This window comes from Gambusia affinis, linkage group LG03 (genome assembly GCF_019740435.1).
Source record: "Gambusia affinis linkage group LG03, SWU_Gaff_1.0, whole genome shotgun sequence".
NCBI classification, from domain to species: Eukaryota; Metazoa; Chordata; class Actinopteri; order Cyprinodontiformes; family Poeciliidae; genus Gambusia; species Gambusia affinis.
The window spans coordinates 17,445,932-17,465,143 of NC_057870.1; the positions used below are offsets into that span (position 1 = coordinate 17,445,932).

The window sequence follows — 19,212 nt, forward strand, 5'->3', positions numbered from 1 at the left end:
TGCATGCTGATACTTATGTTAATGCTTCAACAAGATACAGAAAACAGTTTGATATTCTGATATAAAACCGTCTGTAGTCTTGTAGTAATCATTTTCTGCCACTAGGTGTCCGTGTTTTCTCAGAAACTTCTGAGTTCGAGACAAATTACAGGTAACCCACTTTCAATTTTTATTTCTACGAAAGAAAAAGGATGTAGGCACAAATGATGTCTTTTCATACACCACTCTAATGTTACATCACACTTTCTGTTTTCTTTTGTTAACGTAACAAAAAGAAATCACGAGAAACGCTAGAGATCCTCTTTGAAGCAAGTAAATTTCACTTTTAATTTCATTCAGGCAAATAAGTCAGTAAAATACTTTTATTGCACATCAGACACACACTGAATTTATAAAAGCACAGCAAAAGATTAATTACTAGAATTACAGTAAAATCTGGAGCGTGGAATAGAGTAAAACAGATCTAAAACACCTTAATGAAGTCTGCAGCTTTATGAAATGAGCTAAAGATTAAGTGCAAAATGCAATAAAAGGTGCTATTTGGTACAGGAGTATTCTGAAAGTACTAAGACGTGAATCAGGAATCCACTCCAAGCAAAGGAACTGAAAGGTGACCAAAACGATGCATTTATGCATCAAAAGTTGAATCAATAGAAGTAAACATTTGGTAAGTGAAGCTTATTCTGCAGAAACTGTCAATTGCCGTTCTGCTGAGAATTCATACATTTTGCTTTACAGAGGACAACACGTGTAATGTAGAGCAAATGAACATGTAAAACAAATGAACATGTCAAATCCTAACAAAAGTTAGTGTTGTTTTCCTAATAATCTAAAACAGGATTTCCTGGCGGAAATTTCAGTTAAACATCCCTGGTTAAGAAAAATAAAGTGGATTGTTTTTTTAATAGCTAATCATAATCACAATCTGCTTGTGGTTTGTTATTTAACAATATGAACATCCATAGTAGTTGCCTTTAGAGTAACTCAACCATTCTTTAATTTTCTCCTTTTCCAATCTAGTGGTTTCTTGTAGGTAAGACTTTCTATAAAAATAAAAAAGTATTTTTGTAAAAAGAATGTTCATCCGTTACCTCCTGCACTAGAATATTTTTTTAAATGGAACCTAAGAATATAGAAAAAATTTAATTTCCCCACTTTTCACAGGTTGTTTTCCTTTTAACACTCTTTTATCTGGACCATCCAGAAAGGAAAAACCCTCAGGGAAGTCCTTGTCTTCCTCTTATTCATTTGTACAAGTGTGCATATCCTAAATATTCGACCTAAAGGCGATTTCCTGCTCTTCCTGTGGCCTCCTTGAGGCTCACAACAGGCAGATAAGGCTTTTCCCCTCCTCGATCTCCTCCTGAACCTTATCGCTGGAAGTGGCGATCTCGGCCTGCGCGGACAGGACAGAGCACAGGAAAGTTCCCAGCGTTCCTCCTATCGCTGTGTAGAACGCCCAGCCGAGGGAGCAACCAGCCGGCCTGAAGGGTGAGGCCTCCACGCCGCAGAAGGACACCACCTTCTCTGACCCCCAGCCTGTGGGATACAGCATCAGCCCCACTATTAGCAGCAGGCCTGTGGGGACAAAGCCGGGACCAGACAGTGAGATGGTTGGCTTCATTCATTCTTTAGATGAAAGTCATGATTCTAAAAAGTGCAGATCGGAATCTGTTGCCTCAACTCTAGTTGCGATAGCATCTATTTCATGGGTGGCAAATGTTTGATTTGTGATAACAAAAACTAAGTTTGATGCCACCTTCTATTGCTGTGCAAATCTTTTACATATTCAGCACAGGCAACTAGACACACGTGTAGAAATTCATTTTTGCATACGAAGAGGTGTGAAGAGATTCTAATATTAGAATCCTCCCCTACCCCCCGCTGAGAAGTGCAATGCAACTGGGCTGTGAAATCAAATGTTACAGTTTGCAGAGTTACAGCTGTGAAACTTCCTGCCAGCTTGATGCACAGAGTGCAAAAGTGAGCCTACATGGTCTCTGTTGAAAAGTCACAATTGTGACATTTAGTATTAAAAGAAAAGTAAGTAATGGTTGTAAATAAATAAATAAAAGTATTTAGTATTTAGAGTAGAAACTCGAAGTGTCGCAGTCCACCACCACCTCTTGCTGAGCACTGCAAGTGAGCAGGCTGAAAGACAGCTACTTCACTTTTCCTTCTCTTACCTGCAAGAATGACAAATGTGAATTTCTGTGAATGTTTTCCAACACAAACAGACTGTCTTGTGGTGGAAAGTGTATGAGTACCTCCCATTACTCTCATTAAATGAATGCTATTTTAAAGTTAAAATAAAACAGCTGACTACCTGAGCAGACACGCTGATGAACAAACCCATTAGTAGCAATCAGGCTCCCTGTTTTATTCCATAAAGAGCAGAACAACAAAAATTAATAATATTCTAAAAATTTAGATTTTGGAGACTCCTAGTAGCAGATGTTATTTTTGTTTATGCATTAAAGTCGAAATATATCTTCATAAAATACTGCAGTTGTGATAATCAGTATATTATGTAGCATTGGCAGAACAATTTCTTATTAGATTTTAGATCATGAGTTTCATTTTTGTTTTAAAACCTTGCCTTAAACCGAAGTATTTTTTAAACCAGCATTTTCTATTTACATCTCACAATAAGCTAAATGCATCCAGGGCACAGTTAGTGAGGAATATTTGGACAAATGGCTATGTTTCCTCAATTTAAAAGAACCAACACATCTTTACCTCCAATAGCCTGGAGCAGTCCACAGATGTTGAATATGCTCTTCTTCTTGATGCTCTGAAAGCACAGCGTGAAGACGGAGATGCAGGCCACACACCCGAGCACCAGCATCCCGGCTGCCAGAAACAACATGGCGGCCTGCCAGAATTTACTGGCCACTTCCCCGAATGCCCGTGCATAAATCCCGCAGCTGATCTCTCCCTTGATTCGGTAGCAGCGGCTGTAGAGGCCGAGGGACTCCCTGTCACTCACTTTCGTCTGTGTCACACCATTCTCAGGCAGAGGGGCTCTCAGTAGCCATTCAGGGCTCATGAAGGCCACCAGCTCCGCGAAGGCCACCACGATGCTGAGCAGGGTCCACAGCATGGAGCGGCATGTTACAATAACATGACACATGGCGTCAGCTCTGAGTCTAAAGTTGAAATAAGGTCTTTAGGTTTCCAAAGAACTCCTCTCCCTCTCCACAGAAAGGTCAGAGAGGTTCCTAGTTTGAATCCAGATGGACTGCAGATCTTATCCTCTCGGAGCAGATGTCGGTCCCCCCAGTCAGCGCTACTTCTCCTTTTTAGTGTTTCCCTCCTCTCTGAAGCGAGCTGACTCACTGGTCGTCCCCAAAAGCAACAAAACTCTGACACAGCTTCCTTTAGTCGTGGCTCTGGAAAATAAAGAAGCAGAAAAACATCGAAAGGTCACTCAGGATTTTCCCGTTCACTATTCATTGGTCCACAGGATGTCCAGTTCATCTCCCTGCTACCAGCTCAGACTCATCCCACTTCAGATCCTGTCAGCCAGCTGTGAGCGTAACATGAGCATCACTCCCAGATGGTACACAGTCATAATGACTCACACACACATAGCTTCTGGAGATAGCAGAGTTTATACTATCATAATTTATTCTCAGACCTCTGTGTGCTGAATTTGAACTGAGAAACAACAGGAGCCTGGTGTGAGCAGCTGTCAGCAGCTGTCAGCACCGATCAGCGCAGAGCTCTGCTGCAACACGTTACATCTGACTGCAACAGAAAAAAACAGGCCTGATCCATCCTGCAATGGCAGATCCAACTTACGTAGAGTCGAGTGTTTAAGTTACATCTAATAAATGCTATAAATTATTAGTTTTATACATCAGAGCCTTCCTGATGAGTCACTGGATCACGATTTAGCTGCTGTGGCCGCACTGGTCATCGTCTTGCGGGAGTTGAATAGTTTCTCTCATTTCATAGATTTATCATGATGACATAAACATAAAAATAATTATTATGTGGTTTACGAACTGCCTGGTTGTCCTTGCCTAATTTCGCTGGTCGGGAGTCAGGAGACATCTCAGTAAACATCAATTTCTAAAGCTGCAGTTGGTCTGCACTGCTAATCCTATATTGTTTGCATATTATATCATGGGCATGATGCATATCACAAAAAAACTGGAAAAGTTTAAGCGAGGTCAAAACCCTTTACTCTCTGAGAATAATATAAAGGTCAGATGAACGTTTTCCGGCAACAAGAAAACAATCTGGACTTCTGGAACAAAATTCTTTGAACAGATGAATCTAAAACTCAATTATCTGAACACCAGAACAGAGGACATGTTTGGCATAAACCTAATGTAGCATTCAAGGAAAGGAACGTCATAGTATGGCTTTCTGCAACAGGGACTAAATAGCTCAACATCATACAATCCATCTTGACGTCTGCTGTGTATCAGAAGGTGATTGAGAAAAGTGTAAGATCTGAAAAACAAAATTGAAGCAGAACCTTGAAACATGACAACAGTCCAAAACTCTCCAAAATAGAGTGGAATCATTTGAAGTAGAATAATCTTATTAATGTCATTGTAATTCTTTAATTAATGTCTCATTCTTCTTTGGGTAAAAGTTTCAGCAGAAAAACTTTCACCAGAATTTATAAATCGCTCCTTCTGCCTTGCCTGAGGGACATAAATAAGGAGTTAGGTTTCAGATAACAACACCACAAGCAAAATTCCAGTTTAAGATGGTAACTCTCTCAACCACAAGCGCTAGGAATGAACAGCACTGCTTTATATTGTTTGATAAGGTCTGAGTCATTTGTAGAGAATCCACCTCAGAAATTTCACAGGCCACAAAATGATAGCGTTATTGCTTGTATGTTGAAAAGGAGACTTGGTGATTCATCTAAACACAGGACTGACTAGAAAGCAAAAAAAAAAATTGAGATCACAATGGCAAAGTCAGACAGCATCTGAGATCCAGGTATGGAGCCTCAGATGTGGTTGTGATTCATGTCATCAGGATTCTGCTTTGTCCACAGTTGCTACGTTTTGTCTTAAGCTGAATATCACGGACTTCACGGCGCTTCACATTTTCTTACTCCCATTCAACTTGTTTTCCCACTCCTAATTAGAGATTATATGAAACCCCAGCCAAAATACACAGTCTAGTGTCTACATATAATTACCCAGCCGGCTTGGCGATAAACAGCGGGAGTACATTTAAGCTAAGACCAGTTATAGTTACAGGATACATAAGAAGCAGCTTTGTCAACGTACATCGTTTGTCATGACGGAAACAGCAGGAATAAACAGGAAGCAACCAGGAAGCATCAGTGTCTCCCCCTTTGAGGACGCTTTGACTCTTAAAACATTCTTCTGATCTAAGCCGTCATTCCTTAAGTCAGCTCTCTGCAGTCTCTACAAGGAGGATTCAACAGGGCATACAGTTACAGTCCACAATAAAAAGCTAGAGTGACAGTATAATCGGGTATCAGAGCTGTGTTTATGTGGTTCGGAACAATTTCGGGAGTGCTCCTTACCGTTACTGTTTATTTTAGGCCTTTCCACACAGTGGCTGCTCTAATTCTTGTCCATTTTCCCCTTTACAATACTGGTTTCACACAACAGCAAAAACACAGTCCAGGCTAGCAATGAGCAATCTGTAAACATGCAGACATAGTTTTTTTCATGAACCTGAATTTCAGTGGGATTATGAGTTTACCTTGTGCAGTTTGAGTCTTTAGTTTGCTGCTGATTATAGTTTATTCATACAGAGCTCAGTGCTCTCTGTTAAGTCTACAGTGCCCACAAATTAGCAGCTCTTCCACTTCAAACTACACGGATGGAGCCATAAAATACATTTTTGGAAGGCAATTAGCAGGCTCCTTTTGTATAGACCTCGGCTAGGAAATTATCTCATTCAGATCCCATTGTGGCTCTCATTTAAAGAAAACATTCAAAGGTTAAAGAAACCCTTAAGCCACCTGAAAGGGGTATTACAAAGAAATATTGTATAAAAGTTTCTTCTGTGTTTTTGGTACAAGGATTGATGTAGATTTATCTGAAAGCTAAACTTACTGTCACACTTTATTTTGTTGGAGCTTTTAAAAACCCTTTTTTTACTGGAAGAAATAATAGCATGATCCTGTCCTGTATAACTTCAAAACATTCGCACCGTTTTACATACATTTGTTGTTACATCTCTCGATGCCTCATTGACCTTTAGAAGAGTCTTTTTTCCTTTGTGGCATGGATTCAAAGTTCCCTCTGGGATTTTCCTGTGTGCTGACATGATAAAAATAATACAGCGGCTGACGATTTGTTGGCTAAGCATTAACTAAGTCCATTTTTTTCATTCCAAAGGTGTTTTACTGAAACAAGGTGTTCTTTGCACCTTTGTGCAGTTATTAAGTGAATATTATTATTTTGAAGAAGGGCGTAAAACTTACAGTCTTCTACGGCGGCAGGACAGATAAATCTATTGTTTCTTTTTTTTCTTCACTTAATGATCATGTGACACTGTTCAGATGAACGTTTCCTGCTCATTACAGAGACCATAAGCACTGGGCTTATCGACATGGGTCAATCTTCATCAGTACAAACAAAGAGTTGGCATAATGTAGGGTGAGATTATTAAACTTTCGTTGCCCCATATTAGCAACAGTTACATGTGGTGTCTTTTAAGCAAAGTTAATTACAGTTACAGACCATTTTTGAAGACATATTTCTGTCCTTAAAGAATTATAAGAAGATATCTTATTATGATCAATGGTTTGTGGTTATGTGCCATGGGGATCAACCAAAATTTTCAGAGTTTCTTTGAAGAAAATTGTGCAGGAACAGACACCTGCTCAAGTCATTTCTCCATTTTACATCTCCATCTATTGTCACGCTGATTCTGATTCTGATTCAGCTCCAGCGGTCAAGCTTTCTGGCATCTTCTGTCTCGCAGTAGGAACGGATTTCAAGAATGTGTCATATTGAACATGCTGCAATATGACACTTTCAAGTCCCTTACAATTTTTTAAATAGCAGTATGTGCCAGGCTTGAGTCACAGTAAATTTGGATGTGATTCATTTATTTTGAATAATTATCCTGAGCGTCAGATGCATCGATGCTGATGAAAACTTCCCACTTGTTTACCAGCTGTTGAGCAAACTTCTGGAGAAAGTGCGTAAGCAGCAGTTCGCTGATAAAAATGTGTTTCTCTTTGTGTTTACTGGAACAGCAAAGAAGAGAGATTTTATACTTCACAGCAAATCAGATACTTCAAGTCATGATCCATTTCAAACACGCAGTTATGGTTGCGCTCTGTGTCTGTATCCTCAAACTGCTTGATCTTTTTTACTGGATGTGCTGTTTGTGTTGTGGATGTGTATCACCTCAAACAGTGACAAGCTCTGGCGTCTTGCATGTATTGAAATGATCCTCCGTGATGCCGAGTTTGGCTGATGTTACAGGAGATGGCCTTCCAGATAAAAGCTAGTCAGCGATGAAGCGGTTTTCCATCTGATATGGTCCTGCTTCAGCCCACATCGTCCTGCTGCATTCAGGCAGCAAGTCTGCCACGCAGAATAATATCCAAGCAGCACAAGACTGAAAACAACTTGCACAGTTTTCTCAAATGTCTTTTAGCAAACAGAAATGAACAACACACACACACACGCACACCCACACACACACACACACACACACACAGAGCTCGATATACCAACAGCCAACCGTGTGGCCAGAAAGTCTGCATTGCTGTAAAAATTCCTTCAACTAAACCAAAACATCAGTTTCAGCAAAAGCCTGAGACAAAACAGTAAAACCGAAGGCGCGTTTGTGTCAGTCAGCTGTTAACTTGAGGAAGCAGCTAAAGAATTAATCAGGAGTAATTGGTGTGAGACATCAGAAACAGGGCTGATAGGATGCCTAGGTGTTGAGGTAAGAATAGGAGGTCACTTATTATAGAGCTGAAAGTGAAGGACAACTTAAAGGCCGGTGGCCGAGGGTTATAAAGCACTGCTGAGTCAGACTATTCAACGAAGGAGACATTCATGAGGAGCCGGAGAAAAACAACTCTATTCATGGACAAAAAATGTTTCCAGTTCACAGTGTCTGTTAGGACGCCGCGCCCTGCATCCCCTTGGACTCATCCATGCTTCTTCACTTTACAGCAACAAACTTCAGTCCATTTATTAGGATTTAATGTTATTGAAGTAAGAAAACCATATTTGGTTTTAATGGGGTTTTTTAAACAAATGCAAATTCAAGTCTTTGGTTGCATTTCCACAGACTAAATGTTTTGCTCATTTTGTTTTCAAATGACTGAAGGTCAGTCTGAACATTAGACTGAGAACTTTAGTTTTCAACCCTTGTCCAATTAATGAATTTAAGTTTGGACTTTAACTACATCATATAAGGCAAGAATATGCCTCTGAGGGTTTCACAAAGCAGTTTTATTTATACTGAAATTAAATCAAACATCAGGGAACTCTTATGACTAGGTGAGTTTGAAAACTACCAGCTGTCCTGGATTTTATTTTGGGGTATCAGTGAAAAACAAGCTGAACAAAAATGGAAATCAGAATTTGAAGTTTTTTTGTCTTGGCTCCAAAACCTAAAAGAAGAAATGCAATTGTAGTTCTTTAATTTAGCTTTATATATACAAAGCTAAATTTTATATATATAATTTATATCTATATATAGATATAGATATCTATATCTATATATAGATATAAATTAAAGCTTTATATATATATATATATATATATATATATATATATATATATATATATATATATATATATATATATATATATATATATATATATATATATTGAGAGAGAAAGAGAGTGACAGAGAGAGAGAGAGAGAGAGAGAGAGAGCTTTATTTAGGTTTTAATAAGTTATCTATCTCTTTGATAAGTTATCTATCTCAAAAGAGTGGTCTAGGTTTTGCATATCTACACTGTTAGCCCTTGCTGTATTTTCTACAGCTAAATACCGCAAAATGCCCAGTAAAACTAACATAAAACATCTTTACAATTAGTTACTGTAATTTGCATTGCATTATGGGTAAAGGACATAGTATTACAGTAACTTACTGTATGTTTTGAAGTTGCAGTAATTTACTGTTTACACATTGCAGTAGTGGTACTGTATTTATAATATCTTGCACTGTTAGCCTTTACTGTATTTTTTACAGCTAAATACCGCAAAATGCCCAGTAAACTAACATAAAACATCTTTACAATTAGTTACTGTAATTTGCATTGCATTATGGGTAGTACATAGTATTACAGTAACTTACTGTATGTTTTGAAGTTGTAATTTACTGTTTACACATTGCAGTAGTGGTACTGCACTTATAATGTCTTTGCGCTGGCCATGTAAGAATTCTATTTGATTTCCAACGGTCATCATAGATGTTTCATCGTGGTTCCCTGTTTCTGTATTTTTACTCCTTTAGTGGTTAACATATTTTAAGGCAGAAAGAGAGCAAGTACTTTTTTTCACATCCTAGCTAACATTAATATGCAGTTTATCTAGCTACGTCATCAAGGGTGGCTTCGCTTCCAACGTTTTTCTGTTGACGTTTGTTTTAAACTCCGAAGCTTTTTCCGTCCAGTGCAAGTGCAGCTCTGTCGCTGTGGGCTCACACTGCTTCAGCTCTTAGACAGGTAAAAAACACTTAGAAAACTGTTTGAAGCCAATGTATATTTTAGATGGAGCTAACGTAACTTATAGCATCATGCTATAATGCTATAACTTAGCATGAGGTGAAAGATAGAAAAATATGATGGTGTTATTTTTGAGCTGGTTCGAATTAACGTTAGCTAAGGTGCTAATTTTACCGAAGGTTTTAGCTTGGCTTTTGCCGCTAAATCTTCCTCGAGCGACTAGCTTTGGGTTGAGATAAGCTCAGTGCTGAGTGTCTGTTAGCATTGTTGTTACATCCTTTGTCGAACAATATAACGTTAACTGATAATTGATCCCCCCCCTTTTTTAAAAAATACATCTAACTGTTCATTTGTTTAAACCATGACCTTGCAAATGTTAAGAGTGCAGATTAGCTAGGTCAACAAGGATGAATTCTAACGTTGTTCTTTTTTTTCTTTTTGTCAGATGACTTTTTTTAACTCCCAAGCTTTTTCCCTCCAAGTGGCTGTGCAGTTTTGTCCTGCTGAGTGCTAACATAGTTTCAACTCTTGAAAAGACAAGACAACAGGTAAAGAGACAGCTCTTCAAACATATTTGAAGCCACAAAATAATCTGGAAATGTAGAGGAGCAGCTAACCTAATCTATAACTTTGAGCTTGCTACAGCTAGTTAGCCTGCTAAAGTATCATTACATCTCCAACATAGTGTATAAGAGTCTGTAAATGAGGACAAAGGTGGAAAACATTCAAGTGGTTTCTGTTATTTTTGAGTTGGTTCAGCCACAGTGGCAGGTGGACAAAAAAGTTAATTTCCAAGCCTGGTTCCATATAAGGACTGTTCACCTGTTTAAACCATGCTCTTGCAAATTTAAAGTTAAGTCAGTACTAACAGGTGCAACTATGTACAGGTGTAAATTCTGCAGCATTTGTACTTCAGAATTTAGAGAATTTTGTACTCATGTGAAGAAACATCAACACACAGCTAATTATCGGTTTTGTTGTGGAATAGAGCAATGTCCTACTTCCGTCAGAGAAAAATAAAACATTTAGAAGAACAAGACGACTCAATCTTCATCTTGGTTGATGTAATTTTATATCGACTCTTAACTTAAAACACACATCTTAAATCAGAATTGTTCAATTAATTTGTTAAAGGGATCAATTCACCCAAATTACAAACATTTTGTTAACCCATATTGTACTTAGCCATTCAGATACTGTATTTGTGGAATGTAATGCTTTAAAAAATCCGTTTAGCCTCACAAACTGTCATTCACATCCTCTGTTTCAGAGTGGTAGCAGGATGTAGGGTAAAGTCTAGTCTAGTCTCGGGTGTGAGGTTCTCAAAAACCTGTTGTAATCTGGGTGAACTGGCCCTTTAAATATAAATTACTACCAGTAATTCATATTTAAGAGTTTTCCTTTTATGTTTCAAAGGTATCTTCCACCAAGATGTCTGTTGAGATGGAAATGACCTTACCTACAACACCAAGGGTAATCATGCTTGGTAAGAGGAATATTTTCTATCACTATAATTTTTTGTAGCAATGTATGTAATAGTTATGGTAGTCTGTACTTTTACTCACTAGCGTTAGCCTGACAAGGGTTTGTCTATTTTAGGAAATAGCTTGATGTCTGCAACCCGGTGGATGGTCAGTATGGAGGAGAAGGTATTTTTCAAGCCTGAGCAACTACATGACTTTGCCAGCGTCCTTGCTGTCTTTTTGGGTCATATTATGACTTCAATCTGGAGTATCAGGAGTCAGCATCCACCACGCTGGAGATGATACAACGGTAAGTACTCTACACCAAGCCATTTATGAATTAAATTTAATGACAGTTTGACTGATGATGAAGAACCATAGCTGATTGCTGTATTGTATGTCTTCATTTTAAAAAATACAATTAATATATTTTATTTCTGTTAAAAGATTCTTTGTGAGGATCAATCCAGATGTTGGTACCAAATGCACAGCCAAAGTCAGTACAAGCCGCAAGACGGGAAGTCTTGTCAAGAGGAAAGTAGTCAGTGTCAACTCCCGGATCAACACCTTCCTCAAACGACTCGCTGAATTTGAATGGAGGACTTCCAACTAGGTAAGCATTTTACCAAATGTTTATTATTTTATTGTCTTTTCCTCCTATCTTGCATGTTCTGACTTTACTTTAGGCTTTTTAATATGATTTTAATGATTATTTATAAATGGCATGTGATTCCTACACAATAGCCCTTTAGAGTAGCCTGCATCTTTTCTGTGTCCGTGGTAAAAAGTGGATGTCGCTGCATCTCTTACTAAATCACAGAAATGTATAAGTGTGTAGTCGTTTAATTGAGGTGTTTTTTTTTTATATTATGCAGTTTTCAGTTTATTAGGCACACCTTTGCAGTGATCCGTCAGCACCAACAAAATGACTGAAAAGATTGTTATGACATGTTGTATTTCATCGTCTCCTTGGGGACATTTGCAGGGTCTCAATACAGTACGCAATCGTTTGAATTAGTGAAGACTGACTGACTGCTTTTGCCATAAACAATCCAAAAACCTGAAGTGAAGCCAGTCCTGCTCATTCTTTATGCAGCTTCTATTATCACTTCAGTGTAATTGATTTTTTTTTTAAAGAAATTATCAACTTAATGCTGCTTTATGCCAATGATTTTATGCATTTGGACATTGTCACTTCAGTTTAATTTGTCAGCCTTCCTGTCGATTTGAAAATGTAGAAAACTTCCTGACCATCTCATGACCTCCCACATCGTCTGTCTTATTCTTTACAGTTCAGCTTCCACAAGATGGATCCCACTGATTTTGTTTGACAAATGGAATAAAAGTTCTTCTGATGTAGGAAATGCATCTGATATAACAATATTTATTGATATGAATGCCTACCATATAGTACATTATCGCACTTGCACTGTTACTGTGATGTATTGTGTAACAGAGCACATTTAAGCTACTGTTTTCTGACAATGCAGCCTCTGCTGGTTTTTTAAATGAAGTATATTCTATATATTTTTTTAAAGTCAGTCTTTAATAGTTTATGGCTGGTACTTGATGCACACATGTTCATGTTGCTACATACATGTGCCATAAAAATATTGACATGACCTGTAGTGTGTTCTATGGTTTTGTTGTTTTATAGCACATTATATTGTATTGCGACATTGTTCTTTATGACATTGTGAATATATAAATGGATTTTATTTCAACAAATCTGCTGAAAATAAATACCTGTTTTTATTCACAGTACTTGGACTAAAATTTCTTTTGTGAAACTTTTCGGTTTATGGTAAAATATTCTTGTATTAAAAAATGTAAACTTTAATTTACAGTAAAACTGACATTATGTTGTGAAACAAGTTTACAGTAGACCAGCTTTACTATAAAATACATTTACAGTTTTATGCTATAAACTACATTTACAGTAAAGCAGTCATAACTGTAAATCACACTCACAGTAAAAATTAACTGTGAAATATCATAACAGTAAAGGTACTGTAGAATGGTAATTACAGTAACCTACTGGCAACACTGTTGCCAGTAAGTTGCCAGTAAGTTACTGTAGAATGGTGATTACAGTAACTTACTGGCAACACTGTTGCCAGTAAGTCGCCAGTAAGTTACTGTAGAATGGTAATTACAGTAACTTACTGGCAACACTGTTGCCAGTAAGTCGCCAGTAAGTTACTGTAGAATGGTGATTACAGTACCTTGCTGGCAACTTACTGGCAACACTGTTGCCAGTAAGTTACTGTAATTACCATTCTACAGTAACTTACTGGCAACAGTGTTGCCAGTAAGGTACTGTAAAATTACAATAAAAAGTCTAACAGTGTACATCTTACTGAGTAGATTCTAGGGCAAACTGGTTCGTTTAGGTTGCTGACCTTTTATTTGTCCCAAAAAATCCCAATAAAACATTTTGACTTTTGTGGTTGTACCATCACAAAATAATAAAAATAGGAAGAGATATGAATTCCTGTTAAAGCAATTGTACCTTTTTCATCCAGATCTATAGGTTTCACATTTCCATTATATAATCTAAGGAGACTATGTCCTGTATTTTCCTCTTCAAGCTGCAGGTCCTGAACCAGAAACCTCAAACCAAAGCAATCTGTTCCCTGAGCTGCTGCGCTGGATCTGCTCAGCTACGGTCTGGTCAAGCATCTGGACCAGCCTACAGAAAAACCCCTCAAACCAAAACTAACATAAAAAAGCTGCTCCTCCTTCTGCAACTCAAACGACGTCGAGGGACAGTCAGCAAATCACAAGCCACTAATGAGGGCCTATCTTCATCATCTTTCCAAGAACCATAAAAACACCACATGACATAACGCCAGTAGGACAGGATCAGACAGGACCAAGCATATTCCTCCCTCATGACGGCATGCAAGCAGCTGAGCTCATTCAGCAGCCACACTTTGGGAACACCTAAACTTCTAGTCAAGATCTGAAGACAGGCTTCATTCCCAGGATCTCATCAGGACTCTGTTCTGACAGAGCAGGAACGTAACACCCAGAAGAACAGAGAGACTCGAAACCTGCAGTGTTGACTTGTAGACACTCATCACATCTCCTACAGCTCTGGGGGAAATTAAGAGACCACTTAAAATGATAAGTTTCTCTCATTTTACTCTTTATAGGTATATGTTTGAGAAAAATAAACATTGTTCTTTTATTCTGAGATACTGACAACATGTCTCAGAAGTTCCAAGCAAAAATTTCGTATTAATGGGGGCGTGCTCCAGTGGTGTAGAGGATAGCGCGCCCCACGTTTGGAGGCCTTCAGTCCTCAACGCGGCCGTCACGAGTTCGATTCCCAGACCCAATGACACTTGCCGCATGTCTTCCCCCCTCTACTTCCCCCTTTCCTGTCAACCTACTATGATAAAAGGGACACTAGAGCCCACAAAAAAGGAAAAAAAAAAATTGTATTAATTTGCAGAGAAATTATGAAAATAACATAAAAGAAGCAGTGCTTTCAGACCTCAAATAATGCTAGGAAAACAAGTTCATACTCATTTATTAACAATACTAAAGTTTTAACTCGGAAAGAGTTCAGAAATCAATATTTGGTGGAATAAGCGTAAGGTTTTCAACAGGGTTCATTGCAGTGGGCTCTTCATTTTTTTCAGAGATGTATCAAACTATACAAAAATCCTTTCAAAATACAGAGAGAAATCACAGCCAGAGCTAATAAACACCAAACTAAGTCATCGACCCTCAGGGAGCACTTACTTTTGGTTTTGCTAACTTTGAACCTAAATGCAAATGTAAGGAAAAATCCAAAAGAGTCACAATAAAGCTGGAGAATAAACAAAAAGATGACTTATTGTTCGTTGGTCATGCCATATGCAGTGAAATTCAAGAAGAATCTCTTGCAAACCATTACGATGTCAGTCGCCACTTTTGTTGTTTTTCATAAACATGAAATGAAGGAATTGCAACAGAAGATTTTCCCATGAATGGGCTTCTACCACATGCTGCTTCTCAGAACGTCAGCCTGCAAGTGATGAGCTTATTAAATACTTTTTCAGTGTTCCTGACATGAGTTAGATTTATTTTGCATACCCTGATTAAACTCTGTGAAACAGCTCAGGCTGTGATTAGCCAGTAAAGATTATTCCCAGACTTCCAATAGGGAGTAAATCTCAGCAGCTCTGAATCTCTTACAAATAAAGAGCCGTGTTTGTTTATTGCTCTGACGCCAAAAGGACACCAAAACACGAAAGCAACAGAGCAAACAATAAAGAGGCAAATTCACAAACATAAACTGCGAAAGGTGCCATGCATGCTAACCCATCCGACACAAGATTACATCAAAGCGCATGACTTCCCCAGAGAAAACTGTCGGCCAGCCTCATTTACATGTTTATTTGTGTGCATGTGCCAGTAAATCCCTCTTCATCTGCTGAGATCCTGGCCTACTTAAACTCTCTGAGATGTGAAACTGTTTACCCAGGATCCACGCCATCATTTCACATCCCAACCCAAATTTTGTATCAGCCCTACTATTTCTGAAATACCTTTGTAAGTTTTGCAAAAGTTAATACTTTCTGTTTATTTTTTTATCCAAACACATGCTTATTAGCAGGCAATGAATCAACTTGATGCTGATGTCTCATCTGCCATAAATCTTGAGCTGAAGCTGCCAGTAGGCACTGTTTAAACAAGCCAGCTAGGCAGAAAAATCCCAACATACCTCATCGAGAAAAGGAGGAAAATTAATTCTGAATTGTTGATCAATGCATTTTTGCAAACGTACCTCTCAGTATCTCTTGTTGACCTTTTGCCAGATTTTATTTTCAGCAAGATCCCCAGGAAGTCATGTGGAGGAGTTGTGCTGTTCACATTTTAACCGGCCAACAACAAAGATTCACGTTTAACATGCATCCTAAGCCAGTTAATTAGTTCCTAGATGATGACGCTAATCCAGAATCATTCTGTCACAGAAGTCAATGGTTGAGATTACGCTGACACTTTAAAAAAATAACATGAACAACAGAAACTACCATTTAACTCAGAAACGCTCCAATATGCAAATGTATTTTGAACGTTTCCTTCATACCATTCTTTTCAAAACAATGACATCAATAATAATACTTTGTCCTAGATTTCTAAAGTCTTCGTTGTTTCAAACATGAGATAAGTTGTTGTGCGACATCCTAAGCAGATTGTCTGTATCAGATTCTGCATAGCAACCTATTTTTTAGATTAGACACACACATCATCCCCCAACCCCAGCTAACTCTGTCATATTGAAGTCATAATGACTTAGCAGCTTCCTCTTGACATAGATCCGAGTTGGGTGAACTTTGACCCCCTTTTTTGATGAGTATTTTCCAGTTTGCAAATAAAATAGTAAAAGAAAAATTACAGTGACTATAATCCGGAGTTCTAGGTAAATTTGGGATGTAGGTTCATGAGCATATTTTGAGCAAACTTCCACTGCTCCATCCCACCTCACTTTCCAGCCACACACTTCTCATAAAACAAAGACCTGTTGCTATGACACACTTCAGGAACTTCTTTCCCCTACCTATCTTATCTTTAAAGGTGTTTTGACTGCAAAGGAAAAAATGACTATCAAGGAATCAGAGGAGCTTGAAAGACTCTCCAGAGCAAAAAGAACAACATACTTTAAAATACAAGCCTCATTTTTCAGCATATTTTATTTTTGACGTTGTTGAAGTGCAGAAAAATATCCTACTGACATGTTTCTAGACCTCTTATAATATGTTAATGTCTATCTGAAGCTACTTCTAAACCCAGGTGCAGAATAGTAAGAAGTAGTTTCCTTTATTTTGTTAAACTTGTTCAGAGCTGCAGCCAAAGTGACACACTTACAAGTTCCTGAAGCTCTTTTAGAGTCTTGCACTTCAATGCAGCTCCAGAACAAGTGGTTCACCAAACCTTGCCAATTATTCTCAAGGTAAAAATTAGGATTGATCAGAGGACATATTTTAATATGTTCATACTTTTACGTAATTTAAAAAAAAGCTTTGCACATGCTTTCATTGTGTGGACTTGTCAGCCAACAGTCCCGGTTCTGCTCCTGTCAAAACTAACTTTGGGAAAAACTCGACGTGTCAGGGCAGTCACTAAAGTAATTAGCAACATGACTGCAACTTAAGACAAGTCCTGGAATCCACTGAGCACTGATGATGTACAGCTGTTAATGCACTTTTAAATATACTTTAACATTTTGTTCACCTCTTTCATTGAAGGGAGGATGAAAATTTGTCATCATTTTGCTGAAAACTGCTCTTGTATAAACACTGCAGAGGTTTCTGGCTTTGTTTAGCTGGTGAAGTAGTACCACTTCCCTTCTCAGCTAGCACAGTATGCGCTCAGCATGTTGGATGGCTGCAGCGTAGCTGGACCTCCTCCCTGCACTTCAAGGACATGAGGTAGTGGTTGTAAAGAGAGGGGCTGCTGTGTGGACATTTGCGGAGGACAAATTAAGAAGTAAAAGGAGTCCAGTTTGTTTTCCTGTGAACCTAACGGCACAGTGATGAGACGTTTGACTGCTTCCACATGTTGTATCTAAACTAAGTGACAGCAGTCATCTGTACACACAGCTACCTCACTTTTAACCACATTTTATTTCTTCTGCCACATAGCAACGTCATTCTTATTAAGGAAGAATGAAGTGAAGCATAAAGACTTTAGTGAGCCTTGTTTCTGGAAATGAAAGCATGAGTTGAATGAAGATAAAGTCTGAGAGATGAGCTTCAACTCGCTCCATTCATAAAAATCCACAGGATACTTCTGTGAGAGTTTGAATATTTCCTCGATGCATTGTTTTCTACTTACATGAATCCAGGACTTATAGCAGGCAAAAAGGAGTTCTAACAGTGAGGTTCCGTTTCCCGGAGGCGGCCCAGCTTTCTCAAACATTCATTCAGTACCTCTCCTTTCTTCAGGACTGTTCTCTTTCCTTCTCATTTTCAAAAAGACATCCCACAGCTTTCTGACGTCGTTTTGTTACTCCCCTCCTTCCTCCTGTTACCTTCGCCCATCCCCCACTGTGTCTGTCAGAGAAAAAGAAGAAGAAATGTTTCTGTGCAGTTACATAAATATATATATAGGGGTTGGGGAAACAACTAGAACAGCAGAACTGAGGGCAAGACCGGCAAGAGTTAGCAAGAGTTTTGGATTTCTTTAAGGGAACTCAACCTCAAAACACTCATAAACAGTTCTTTGAAAAAGAAAAAAGAAAAAGAAAAATTGTGTTAAAATTTAACAGAACAATTGTTTCACATCGCTTTCTGGAAAAAAAAAAAAAAATTCAGACAAAATTATTAAACGTTCTAAAATAATTTCAGCTTGAAATCCTTATAACAGTGTAACATATTTTATTAACATTATATTTATATAAGTGAGTTTTTTCAACAACATATGGCCTTTGAGGCTGACTAGACGCATTTATTTTAAGATCTGGTGAAAGTGCGAGACCACTTGCATAGAAGTATATTTCTTCTAGTAATAAAGTAGTTAAGTAGTTTTATAGAATTAGGGCGACAAATAGTCATAAAATCTTTCATATTGTAAAAATTGTTTTGAGCATTATTACTTGAAGATTTAATATTATGAAATTATACTTGATTGTGACTCTGATCCTAGTCGATACTCATGAAATCAGATGGAGTCATAAATGAGGGATTATGACACATAATCATCTCCTGCTGGTGGAAAATATTTATTATTTTCACTTGATGTCACTGTTGCATAGCAACAACAAGGTCCTGGCTTTGTGTCCTGGCCTGTCGTCCTTCTGCATGGAGTTTGCATGTAGAAAGTCAGTAAAGACAGTGGCTGGAGGAAGTCACATAACTACATTTTCTTTAACTACACCATCAGTAGATTAAAGATAATTACTTCAAATGATTTTTTTATCCGAGCAGGTACAAAATGTCCCCAAGGCAACAAAGAGCAGGCGCACGGTCGGAATGTTATCCCCTGTGGTAGATTAGCATCAATCCAGCTTTATGAGTTTTGGCAAAGGTGTCCTCTGTTCTTAGACTTCTTCTGCTTTCAATTTACCATTCTGACCAGGGTGATAAATTTCACTGCGCACA

The 19,212-nt window shown here is 38.1% G+C and overlaps 1 protein-coding gene across 1 annotated transcript; it reads right to left on the minus strand.

Moving 5' to 3' along the window:
• Positions 1-297: 297 nt before the first annotated feature.
• On the minus strand, positions 298-18,132 carry LOC122826950 (LHFPL tetraspan subfamily member 2a protein-like). The gene is made up of 3 exons (XM_044109363.1): positions 17,948-18,132; positions 2,740-3,392; positions 298-1,578 (listed from the first exon to the last, which is right to left on the minus strand). Exons 2-3 carry the CDS (start codon positions 3,131-3,133, stop codon positions 1,322-1,324), a joined length of 651 nt encoding a protein of 216 aa, XP_043965298.1. The 5' UTR covers positions 3,134-3,392; positions 17,948-18,132; the 3' UTR covers positions 298-1,321.
• Between the last annotated feature and the right edge of the window lie 1,080 nt (positions 18,133-19,212).